Source organism: Alexandromys fortis, unplaced genomic scaffold, assembly GCF_014885135.2.
Source record: "Alexandromys fortis isolate MF-2015 unplaced genomic scaffold, M_Fortis_MF-2015_v1.1 scaffold_8_1_9099942, whole genome shotgun sequence".
Lineage (NCBI taxonomy): Eukaryota > Metazoa > Chordata > Mammalia > Rodentia > Cricetidae > Alexandromys > Alexandromys fortis.
The window spans coordinates 6,249,356-6,262,539 of NW_026067898.1; the positions used below are offsets into that span (position 1 = coordinate 6,249,356).

At 43.9% G+C, this 13,184-nt stretch overlaps 1 protein-coding gene across 1 annotated transcript in view; it reads left to right on the plus strand.

Annotated features, from left to right (window-relative positions):
- Ccdc141 (coiled-coil domain containing 141) overlaps positions 1-13,184 on the plus strand; it is a 134,813-nt gene that overhangs the window by 69,372 nt on the left and 52,257 nt on the right. The window contains exon 8 of the mRNA XM_050120635.1: positions 4,529-4,701. Coding sequence (XP_049976592.1) covers positions 4,529-4,701 — 173 coding nt within the window. The remainder of the gene's footprint in view (positions 1-4,528; positions 4,702-13,184) is intronic.

A 13,184-nucleotide genomic window follows, 5' to 3' on the forward strand; every position in this document is an offset into this window, starting at 1 on the left:
GACAAGGTGATTGATACTCTCTCACAGGAGAGGAGAGAAGCCTCACTGGCCCCTCACCTGAGGTTCTAACCGCTGCTTCCTGTCCCTTCCTGTCTATTTTTTTTTTCTCTAAATGCACACAGACTCATAGTCTGAAGGGAGCAGGTGGATATATTACGTGCACCAAGTTAAGTGAAGGGAAAGACTCCCTCTCTGAAGGTACAGGAAGGTTGCTATTGGCATGGCTTCTCTGTGGTCACCCACGCTCCTATAAGTAACCCCTAGCCCGTGTTCTGTAAGTAGCCCAACTAATTCATTGGTTGCCCATGCTAGGCCTTGAGAGAATTCTACTTTAGTCTGTCCTATATAGCACCGGATTTGTTCTCATCCCCACCCAGAAAAAAGATCATACAACAAAGAAAACTGTCTTGTGTTGTTCATGAGAGATTATATTGATCCAAAGTATTTGGGATAAGCTCAGTTTGAAAGGGGAAATCTTACCGCAAAATCCAAGGAGCACCAATTCCCAGTGCAGCTTCTGTGCCATGCCTGAGAAGCTGAGTGGGGTTTCATAAAAGAGAATACCATGTGTATCCCCACATCCAAAGTCTCCAGGCAGCGTTCACTGTTTATTAACCTGCGGTTCAAGAGAGAGGTCGTCTTAATCATCTTGGTATGCCACCTAGTGTTCAAAATGTTTATGTTGCATGAAGGACTCAACAGCTGGTTCTATGGTACATGGGTCCAGTTTTTGAACTTGAGTTTTTGCTTCACAAATGAGTCTAACGATTCCATTTACTTCAGGGAATATCTTTCCATCATTTTTTTTTAGGGTTGGTAATAAATCGTACAGGCTTTTAAGGGTATGGCTGGAATATAAAATCGACTGGAGGGCCTCAAGGAGAAATGGAGAAATCTTTGTTAGCATGACTGAGACAGTAATATCCTGGGTTTTGGAGTCAGGCTGGGCATGATTCCGTCCTGACGCATTTCTTAACCACATGGCCTGGACATTTACTTCACGTCCTCCTGCACCTGACATCTTTATTTGTAAAATAGAAATCCTGATTCTGTGTCCTTACAGGATCACCAGGCCACCTAAATAAATTAGTGCACCACATGGCTAAGAGCTTGCTGAGAGCCAGCCGCTGTTCTCCCAATCCATAAGCGTTTCATATTGCTTTGGCCCCCTAATGTGGTCAGTCTTATCCTCAGCACGCAGTTGAGTCTATGGTTCTCAGATGTCACTGGATATTCCTTCAGGGGATGAAAGCAGAAATGATTCATGCATGATTTCCCATATTAATAGCACAAAGATCATCTTAAAAATCTCTTATGTCAGTTAAGATAAAAGAAAAAAAATGGTGAACAGACCCGAGCATCCTAAAGTTCTGCTTCATGAGTCTCATTTCCTTTGTGAGGTGAATTTGCCTCAGGAAGACCGAGATGTTTGTATGTACGCTTCCTCCATTCCCTTATTGATAAAACGCTGCTGATGCCCGCATTCAAGCCAAAGCTCCTTTTCCAGCATTTTTGAACTTGTGAGAAAACCTTCTGAGCAACAAATGGCTTTAAACACAGCTTTTTAGGAGCACTTATCTACCCTGTGACTGGGAGGGGTCGAGGTGGGGCAGCAAAATAATTTTGAGAAGCAAGGAACGGATGGGGTAGTGGGAGACATGGGAAAGAAGGACCTGAAATTCATCCTCCTCCAGCTCCTGGTCCTCATAGCTTTGCAAGCTGGAGCGCCTTCAGCCGCATCCTGAACGACGAATCGGTTGTCCAGCCTGAACCACCAGCAGTTGTCTTTGGTGATGTGTAAGATCAGAAAGGGAAGATCTGTGTCCTTGTATAAGCAACTGAGGGTTCCTGGCCCTCCAAAAGAGGTGGGAGCAGAGTCTCTGGTCAGAAGCCGTGTTGAGTTTTGTGACCTCGGTCATTGTCCAGGGTGTGCCATTTTGTTGTTATCCAATATTGACTCTTTCCAAATTTATTAGTCAAAAATCGGACACTTATTTATTCAGTATCTTTGTGAACCAGCATGGCAGCAGAATTATGCCGGGTGACTCATGAGTCTTTTTAAATAAATAAAACGAATAAATTACGCCATTCTCTGATACCATCTATGTTTGATTTGGTGCGGTTGACTGACCTTGGATCTGCTCTTAACAAAAGGAACAGGAAAGGTTTTTTTCTATTGGCCCCTTTAAGAACAAAAGCCAAGCAGTTCCTTCATCTTTCCCAAATTAGGGCTCCAAGGAGCTGACCTGTCTCCTCCGAATGTGGGGGACTGAGATGGTTCAAATGAGCTAGGATCCAGCAGGAGAAAATAACGGCCCTTGTGCTTTTATCTTTTCCTCCCAGTCTAGTCATAAAATCTTGATTCGCCCGGGACATATAAGGCTTGAAGAAGCAGGGGGCTGTGGAAAGAAGAGAGAAGGGAGAGGGCACTTGAATTCCAGTCGTCTGTGTGAGGCTCACAGTGTTCTCGCTGCCGGGCAGACCTCCTGTGCTGTGATTGCAGTAAAGAGATCCAGGATATCAAGTTCCCTACGGATAGGGCACATAGCAAAGGAATCTCTTCTAGGCTGGGATGAGTGGGATGAGAGTGGTGGTGCTTAGGTCATTTCTGGAAGTGGCGCATGGATTCCGCATCGAATTCTACTCACAGAGAGTATACTTTTGAAGAAGGAATTCTTTTAAAGCCCAAAGGTTTAGTTCTTCTGTCTGTGTCTACAGAACTATCCCACCATCCCCCAGTGATGCTTAAAACAAAGTGTGCTGGTTGGCTTTTAATCAACTTGACACAATTAGAGGCATCTGGGAAGAGAGAGCCCTCGTGGAAGAATCGCCTCCGTCAGAGCAGCCTGCACGCGCATCTGTGGGACATTTTCTTGGTTGATGGTGGTTGTGGAGGACCAAGGCCACTGTGGGCAGTTCTGTCCATGGGCAAGTGACCCTGGGTTGTATAACAAGGAAAGCCAATAGCTATGCTCTTCCGTGGTCTCTGATTCTGTCCCTGCCTTGAGCTCTTGTTCTGGCTTCTGTCAATGATGGACTTTAATCTCTAAGATGCTGTAAACCCTTTCCTTCCGAGTTTGCTTTTGGTCTTGGTGTTTTACTAGGAGAACAAAAAGCGAACTCAAACCCTAATGAACTCCACTATGAGATCCCTCTCACCTCACTCACGAGTGTTCTGCACGGGTTTGTGATAAGCTAATGAAAGAAGGAAACCTGCCATCCCTTTATGTTGTCACCATTTTATTACTTGCTCTATTATGCAGAGAAAATCATAAAGTGTATCCCTAATATTTGATCTGTTTGAGAAAAGAATATGGGAGAAAATTTGGCTCCCTTGTTTCCAAGTTCATGAGTTGCCTTTGCCCATATGTGACTCTTACTATATTATATATAATGTTATACAGTATATGTAATTATGTTTGAATATTTAAATATTATATGTTTATATAATATATATCATATCTTTGCCTATATGACTCCTACTTCTTGTGTATGTTTGGCCCTTCAATTTATCTGCATTATTTTGGGATGTCATGCCTTTATTATAGCATCAAGACTAGGGAACAGTGACATTACACATGTATCTATAATAGCCTTGCAGTTTTAGCTTCTAACCCCTATGAAAATGAGGCCATGGTCAAGGCCTGGTGTAGGGTCACAGAAGAAATCTCCCTAAGATGAAAGGCAGGTGACAGGTGAATGTGCCCTTCTAGGAGACTTTTTAAAGATGTGTTTGAGTGACCAAGATCTAGACTAGCAGTTAAACATGTGTGGGTACTTTCTAAACACTCACCCTCATTCTTAGTTACTTTCTTTGTTTCTCTTTAATTTTCAACCAACAACAAACATGGCATGGCTCATCATTCAACCAGAATGCCAGCGTATTTCTGCATTTTGCTTTGTTCCCAACCTCAAGAGAAACATGGTCAAGTAAGAAAGGATCCTTGGATATCAAGGTTTCTCTGCAAGGCTTAAGTGACTAGAGACGGCAAACCTGGAAGACATGAGGACGTTGGAGGGAGGAGAGAATCTCAACATAAAAGACCATTTGAGAGGATTCCGTAGATTCCAGTTCTGTCCAGTTTGAATTTGGCCATTTGCGTTACTTCCCTAAGACAGTAAGCTGAATGCGGGGGCACGTGCTCCATCCATCCCAACTCCACTGCTGAGATATTCAGGCCATGAAAGGATACACATTTTTAATAGCTCATCCATTATGTGTGTAAAATATGCAAAATATCCGTCTGATTCTGAATTTCAACCGTGTCTACCTGCGTCGTACAGGTGTCTTCTCGGTATAAGCTATCTTGGTACTTTTATGGTGTGGATATTTATTTATGTTGAACTAAACTGTACGTTTCCCTAAGCGGGGACTGCACAGCTGTTCCCCAGAACTGAGATATTTTTTGTTGCTACGCTCAAACTACGAAGTTCAATGGCCTGCTTTAATCGCCAGCGTTCCGTGCGCACACTGATGCCGAGTTTTAAACTAGAAAAGCAGAAAATGAAAGTATGTTTTCTTTGGCAGGCATTTGATGTACTTGGAGAAGTCGAAGCTTACCTTAAGCTCCTTAAATCAGAGGGTTTAAGCCTGCCTGTCTTGGCAGCGAGGCATGAGGAATTACACAGAGAAATTAAAGACTCCACCGCCGCTGCTCTGCAGAAGGGACGGGCCTTAATCAGCCAAGCCGACTCCTGCAGGTGAGGAAAGTCTGCTTTATCCCCCAGCCTAACGAGCTCTTTCGGTTTCCACAACCTGGTGGGAGAATAAGTTGCACAAGGTTTTTCTGTGTTTCTTTTTTTTTTTTTTTTTTTTTTACCCCCCTGCTTCTGATGTTTGGCCGCATTATGATGTGGCTTAAAAGGTTCTATTGAATTCTGCCTGCGGTGATTCTGAGCACAGCGTTGCTCCCCCTGAAGTGAAGGCAGGGGTCGGAGCATGAGGACTTAAAGATGCTGAAGCTTTGTGCCTGTGCGTGTCTGAGAAGAGGGAGAAGCAAGGCACCAAACAGGGAGGAGCTTTGCTCTGCAGGCTTTCCACATCCTGCCTTCTCCGTGCTTCTTCTCCCTCCCTCAGCTTCTCCCTCCCTCAGTTCATGGCCTTCTCTATTTTCTCTTTCCAGAAAACAAAACAAAATAAAAACCAAACAGACAATAACAACAAAAAATCTACCAGAATTCTCATTTCCTTTTTACTTGGCTATTTCACTGAACAAAGCCCCAAGTAAAAGGTAACTATTAATAACCAAAGCTCACATTTAGTGAGAGCCTGCTATGTGCCTGGCACTGTGCCAAGGGCTTTGGGGACATTATCTCACTAATCCACACAGTGACTCCATGAAACACATACTAAGAATGTTTTCCTTCCATGGACAGGGGAACTGTGATACAGAGGGCTTAAGTGACTGGCAAACAGGATGGCAGAGCCAGTTTGTGACAGAGGGAGCTTCCGAATCCAAGTGCCCAGGCTCCGGTTTCCATGCTCTTGGGCAAGGTGCCAGGATCATTGACTTCCACGAGCATGCTCAGCAGGCGCACCAGGCTGGGCTGAGAATTGGCTGGGCATGAAGGAGACAAGGGGGCAGTGGGAAAGAAAAAGAGAGGGTGTGTGGGAAGTGGGGGGACTTGAAGACAGGGAGGTGACCTATCTTCAGTTCCTGGAGCCAGTATCAGCCAGGAAGATTGCATCTACGTTTAATCAGCAGCACTTACGCTTAACAGAAAGAGAGGAAATAGATCTGTCCAAGAAGGTTAAACCCCGGTTCTCATTTGCCGTAGTTTTCTATAATTTCCTTGAAACTAAAAAAATACAGTTTGAGGAATGAAGTAGGTAGAAGGTGGTAAACATGGTTTCATTTCCCTTGAGCCCCATTTCACTCTCTTAGATGTGTTTTAAAGTATGGCCATGGATGTCTAGGTATAGGGAAATTTTTTCCCAGAAGACGACCTGAAGTGGACAGAGACCTTTGATTCGGGTACTTACATGGTTGCTATGGGTCCATGCAAAACTGTGATTAGAAATAATCCCAGGTCTCCCAGAAAGAGCCAGAAACCGAAGGCCACAACAAGGGCAAAGGCTTCTCCTCTGTGGAACAACTACCGACAACTCTCTAGCTGCTGCGGCTCTCGACTTGGGTGTTGAGCCAGATGCCAGTTATTTTCTGTTAGACTAGAGGGCCCGGGCGTACCCAGCGTGGACCCATGTGGCTACTGCAGCTGCTCCCTCCCTTTCCTCTCCTGATCCATGCCTGTTCCTTCCAAATGTCTTGAGCCAGGCAGACGACTGTCTGTCTATAAGATACAAGATACTTAGATGTTGGACCGGGGCAGTCATATCATGACTGGCGTACGTGGTGAGGCCTGTTATTATCACTGGATCTCACAGCCCTGGCCAGTGTTATTCTCCTGGTCAGTCTGTCTGTGTTGTTCTCTCTGGCCAAAGGGAGAGTCCCCATGTGTGTGCAAATGAGGATGCAGCCAAAGCCCCCAGACACTCTCTGATCCCTGGAGTTCTGGTTTAGGTTGCTGCTTCCTACCGGGTACTCTGGCTCACAAATCCTAGATGCTGGCTTCTCTTATTCAGCTGGTGCCATCGCAAGCCCTTTGTTTTTGCTTCCCTTCTCCGGGTCACACATTTGTCTTCTCTCAGCCACTTAAGGCCCAGTGAGAAGTTTAATTCCTGTGCCTTACCCAGAAACTGAGTTTTTTTGGTTCAGCTTCAGGCTCTACTCGTAGAAACAGAAATGTGGTCACAAGTTTTTACTGGTAAACTGTATCCTGTTTGCTCTATGTGAAATGCTTTGATTTTGATAGCGAGAGTTTCGATTGAAGTGCTTTTATTTTCTCTTTCTCCCCCACTCCTCTCCCTTCTTCTCCCCCTTCCGTTTTGGGTCATGTTTTTGTAAGCTTGCATATTTCTTTGTTCATCTAGTCCAATTCTTTTGTCTCCATGTTCTTTCTTGTCATGATTTTTATACTCACCCTGTTTTCCAAAGAGGAGTCTATCATCATTTTGTCTTTTCAAGAGGCAGTTTGGCTCTCAATGGAAAAAAATAAAAATAAAAAAATAAAAAATAAAAAAACACTAATTAGAACTGTTGCAAGAAAATTAAATTAATAACTAAGTAACTGGATTTTAAAAAATTAGAGTATGTGTCTATCAGCATCTCAGAAGTATCAGTTTGCTTCATAATAGTATCAAGATACTGCTTGCCCCAAGATTTCATAATTGTGCAAATCAATGCCACTTCCATGTGGTGGGGAGAACTGAAAGAAAGGGGAAATTGTTTCTTGGCAAACATATTTTTGATTCAGAAAGTTGATGCAAAATAGAAATCCATTAAGAAAAAAATTACAAACATATTAGAATTTCCCTTGAAAGTCAGAGGACAGCGTGGCTGCTGACCCCAATCCCATATATTCTATCAGGAACTTGTTCCCGTTTCTTCATCTGATCCATCTCCAAACGCTGAATTCCCATCAAAGGAGAGAAGAGAAGTTTTCCAAGAAGGAACTCTCCTGCCACAGCTAGCTGCAATGAAGGTAGAGTTTAGCGTGGCAGCCAGGACAGCAAAGAGCCATTTGAACTTGTCTCAGTGTCTATATGGACTGTCACAGTGGGTTCCTAGACTGTGAGATGCCAGCTGTGCCACCGGGTCACAAAACACCAAGGTTCCTGTTAGCGGACCTCCCAAAATGTCATTGATCGGATGACATTTGATTCCACATCCAAGGAGTTTGACTGTGTACACTGAGAGTTCCAGAACAGTGCTGTGACTTTTAATCCTAAATCTTATTCGCTGTCCTCCTCCATCAAATTGAAATTCTCATTTAATATTTGTGATTAAATAATGCAACACCACCCCTTGCACGTAGAAAACACCCAATACCCAATTACTTTAGGGTTAAAAATCTATACAAAGAACCACACAATTGTGTCAAATGATCACAGCAAGGTGAGACATTCACAATAGTGGTACTCATTTAGATTAAACAGGAAGGCTATGGTTGAATTAGAGGAGTTAAGTATTTCTATTCCGATAACAAAGGTGGAATTTAGAATTGGAATATTAGCAGGTAGGGCTTTAAAAGTCTCTATTAGTTAATATTTTTACTGTTAATAATAGAAAAAAAAAACCAAACTCGGAAGCTTACATTTGAATGAAATGAGATCATGACAACTCCAAGCATGGTTGAGGAGAAAGTTTTTATTGTAGACACGAGGAAGAGCAAAGCCCACGGCATCCGGAAGAGTCCAGAGCAGGGAGAGAAGTGGTAGACTAAACATGATCAGCAAACTGGACTGGACATGAGAGGGAGGGAGAGATAGGAGAGCGAGAGAGGAAGAGAGAGGATGCAAAGAAGACGGAGGGAGGAGCAAGAGAGCCCATAGCTGTAATGACAGGTGATACAGGAATCAGAGGCTGGGTGAAGGGAAGCCCTGAGCTGGAGAGGTTTAGGGCAGGGGTGGGGGTGAGAGGAGCTGAGGAGCCTCAGGTACCCTGTGAGCCTGGAGGCCAACATGTGCGTTGGTGTGCTAATGGACACCTCTGTGAACCATTTGTCCTGAGTTTCTTTTGGACCTGGCAATGTTTATTTGGAATTAAGTGTGCTGGGTGAATTGAGATGTTTGTCCTTACTCTTCTATAAGGAATGGGGGACAGAGACACACTGTTTTTCTATCCTGCCATCAAATAGGCTTGAACTTCAAGCCGCCTCACAGAATACATAGTAGTAATGCCCAGATTTCCTTGCTTCTTCTAAATCTGATCTACAATCTAACAATAATTCTGATCATTGAGTGCTTTTATCTTTCCGGATGGTAGCATCTGTCACATGAGCAAGGGACATTGTATTATGATTTTTTTCATGCACTCCTTTGCATGCAATTATGATACAATAAGTTCCCCTCACTAGAACGTGATAGTAACCAGTTTGAGAATCACAGTCAGGCTGACAGCCTTGGCTTCTGGGCCCCTGTTCTCTTCCTGGGTTTTGCTTGGCATCACTCTTAACCAAAGGTGGCCTGCTACCACGCACTGTTTGGTATTAAGGCACAGGATGCTGCGGTGGTTGGAAGTGCCAGGTCTGAAATCTAAGACGCAATGATGAGTAAAAGCAACGACCGCCATCTCTTTCTCCAAGCGCGGCTCCAACTTCAGAGCTCAAGACATGAAACGCACAGCAGGACCGGGCTACCTTGTGAAATATTCATTTGCCTTTCTTGCTTGTTAAAATTCCGTTTAGGAGCTGTATGCTGCGAGCATCTATTAGCTCCGTTTCTAGCCCTGCATGAAGGAGGGTGCCACTTTTCATTCTATCTCATCATGGCTAAACACATTAGTTTCATCTTAGCTGAATATTTTGCTTCTGTGTAACTTTATTATCTGCTTCAATCCAATGCACATGACTTCCTTCATATAAATTCTTCACATAAATTTTCATTCTTCATATTTCTCAGAGTGGGGGAAAAACTAAGAGTTAATCAAGATTATGCTTATCCTCCCCACAGTTTTTGTTTACACTGGCTAGCGCTGTCTTGGTTGGTGCTACAGATGTTAATGAACTGTGGACAGAACTCGGGCCTTTTCTTCTTTTGTCCATTCCAAAATCACGCTTAATGTTTTGTTAAGCAGGTGATCCCAAGCATCTAATGTCATGTCTGTCCCCATGCTGTTTGCCTTCTGGTGGGGAGAGCCAACCAACAAATCAATCTGCAAGTGAGCTGTCCTTTGAAGCAGGAGCTACTGGGATATGGTAGAGAAAGTCTGTGTGGCCGGAACTGTTTCAGGCTCTGAGGTCAAGGGAGGACTGACTAAGAAGAGCTCCCATGCATTCCCGGGGAGCTAAGTGGACCCTACAAAGAACACAGCGCTGAACAGGAAAGGACAGTGTGGCTGGAGGAGAGGTGGGCCAGAGGGGGAGGAGAGGGGGAAACATGGCTGGAGTGGAGCTATATTACAGGCTCCTTAGGAATCGGAGGAAACACTCTCCTTTACATAGCTCTTGATGGACTTAGGGATCGCCCTCTAGGGTGTACACTGATCTATCATTGCCCCCATTTTGCAGAAGAAAACCTGGGCACAGAGATGTTCGACAGCTTGCTATAGCTGTAGGAGGTGGAGGCCTGGGTTGCTTGTCTGAGTTGTTCTGTTCGATGGCTAGCTATTGGTTCTTCTCCTCTTTCAGCTCAACTTGCATTGGTGGTGAGGAAGCTAGTGACTTCATGTCATGGACTTTCTTTTGTTCCAGTATGTTCAAGAGGAATTTCCTCTCTCTCTCTCTCTCTCTCTCTCTCTCTCTCTCTCTCTCTCTCTCTCTTCTCTTCTCTTCTCTCTTCAACTCAGCCTTCACTTTCCCTGTAGTTTTCTTTGTTTTGTTTTTAACTGATTGAATGTGTGGAAAATGGCCATGACCTCAAGGCCAGACAGAGACACATCAACCTGTCACAGAACTGCAAAAACCTATTGGCATCCAGTCAAGAAGACACACATGAAGTATATGTGCGTTACCAAAACGGGACCCCTGGGGACAGAGGCCATTGTACACAGTGCTTCAGAGAAGGCAGACGTAATTTTGAACAGAGACCAGGGCAGGCTGAGTGAAGGAATCCAAGAGAGGGAACCATGGGAAGAGTTTATCTTCAGGCCAAGATGACCAGAACGGTCAGCTATGGCATAGCCATGGTAAAGCTATGGCACAGCCCCGCACAGCTATGGTAGAGCCACGGCATAGCTATGGCACAGCTATACAGCCACGGCACAGCCACGGCACAGCTACAGCACAGCCACGGCACATCCATGGCTCAGCCACAGCACAGCCACGGCACAGTACTGGGTACCCCTTTGCAGTTCTCGTTCCCTCCTCACCTTCCTGCTCCCCATCTTTCCTTAGTCCTCTCATGTGTGTCTGGTCACCCAGTCGCAGGCTGACAACCCACCTGGGAAGGCTCTCAGCTTCCTCTCTTGACACTGACACAGTAGGAGCTTGAGCTATCTGGAGCAGGTTTGACATCAGAGAAAAGCTGCATCATAGTAAAAAAAATTTTTTTTTAACCTTAAATGGGAAAACAAACGACATGCCAGCTCCCCAAGAAAATAGGAGCCACTTTCTGTTGCCTAAGAGATTCGTTTGTGGTTGCATCCTGTAAACAGTTCCACCAAGCACTTCAGAATTTAAAAATAACTTGTTGGGGGCTGGATGTGGTGGCACACCTTTAATCCCAGCACTCAGGAGGCAGAAGCAGGTGGATCTCTCTGAGTTCGAAGCCAGCCTGGCCTAAAGAACAAGTGCCAGGACAGCCAGGGCTGCACAGAGAAGCCCTGTCTCAAACAAAACAAAACCAAAACCAAAACAAACAAACAAACAAAAAAAACAAAGCAGCATCAACAAGGTAGCTGGTTTTAATGGAATTGAATGGCACAGTTAAGCGGTAAAAGTCAGACACTAAAATCCGGGAAATCCGCAGTTGAGTTCTTAGGTCAGTTTGAACTTAGCTGCTCTTCAGATACCCTCGTGTCTGAAACCAGCTGCTTGTTTCAGATGCTGACTGAGTGGTACCTTTGCAGTCTCACCCTGCTAACACTCAGCAAACACTGTTAAGTTGGATGGCTTTTTTTGTTCATTATGAAACTCTTAATACCGAGTATATTACAAAGCTTAGACTGCATTAAAGGAGTATCTATCAATTTATTTCTTAATCAAATATCTATGTTAGTCACTCTAATGCAAATTTACTTTCTTATGATGTGACGTGAAGTTGCCTGAATCCCAGTGGGAAGAGCAGAGACAACGGAGTAAAGGCTGACTTGAAGGTCGGAAATTCTGCTCAGCATCGTTGAGGAGTTCTCTTAGCTTAGGGGGTTCCGGAAGAAAAGGTAGAGAAGGGACTATGAGTAAACACACTAAGGAATTAAGGTCAGGGTCTTCTATTTGATTCCATTGGTCGACTTCTCTGTTTTTATGCCAATACCAAACTGTTTTCAATACTGTAGCTCTGTAATAGAGTTTGAAGTCAGGGATGGTAATGCCTCCAGATGATCCTTTATTGTATAAGATTGTTTTGGCTATCCTGGGTTTTTTGTTTTTCCATATAAAGTTGATTATTGTCTTCTCTAGATCTGTGAAGAATTTTGATGGGATTTTGATGGGGATTGCATTGAATCTATAGATTGCTTTTGGTAGAATTGCCATTTTTACTATGTTGATCCTCCCAATCCAAGAGCAAGGGAAATGGGAGGCGGTGGCGGGGAGGAGACAGAAATCTTTAATAAATAAATAAGTAAATAAAATTAAAAAAAAAACACACTAAGAAATGAGGTGCTCAGTGCAGTGCTGGCCAGAATAATGCCAACCCAAAGATAACCCCAGTATTTCCCTTGAGTAGGAAAGCAGTTGGCCATTGTTGGGGCAAGCATGTAACAGCACAATCTCAACCCATATCAAAATGAATTCAGGGGAGATTGTGTAATGATAGAGTCCTGTAAACAGGTAAAGGCAAGCCTCAGGTTACAGGCACAGTGCAACACTAACTGTTTGGTGGGGAAATACAAGATGAAAGCTTACTGGAAAGAAGTACATCGAAGTGCAGCTTGATATTTTCCAAATGACCCCAAATATCTGTATTTATCCGATTATCTCTTGCTGTGTCATCCTAAGCTATAATAAATTTCGACAATCAGCCTTTTGAATGTGGCTTTCAAATGAGTCTTGTTTCCCTCTCTCAGGCTCCTGTTGGCAATCCGCCAGGGTCTATCAGTCTGTCTGTAGGACTGCCTTGTCTCTCCCATGCCTCTGATGCTCTGGATTGTGTTCTCAGTGATCCCTCCGGCTGCCTTTCTCTTTTGTTAGTTTCCCCCTTTGTTTTCAGTCATTGATTTTTTTTTTTTAGTAGTAGTAACTGTTACTCTCATTTCTGGGGTTTCTGATCAATTCTTTTTGAATCCCATTTTGTTTTATTTCTGAATATTTTGTTTGGGAGTTTCCTTTTATTTAACTTTTTTTGAGAATTTCTTTCATGGGTACTGTGTCTATGTCATCTCCACCCACGCAAGTCTTCCTACTCCCTCCCAGCTCCTTCCTTATACCCCACCACTGCCTATCAAGTTCATGACCTATTCTTCTATAATCACTGTTACATGTATATGTACATATACACACATACAGACAGACAGACACTCATACAA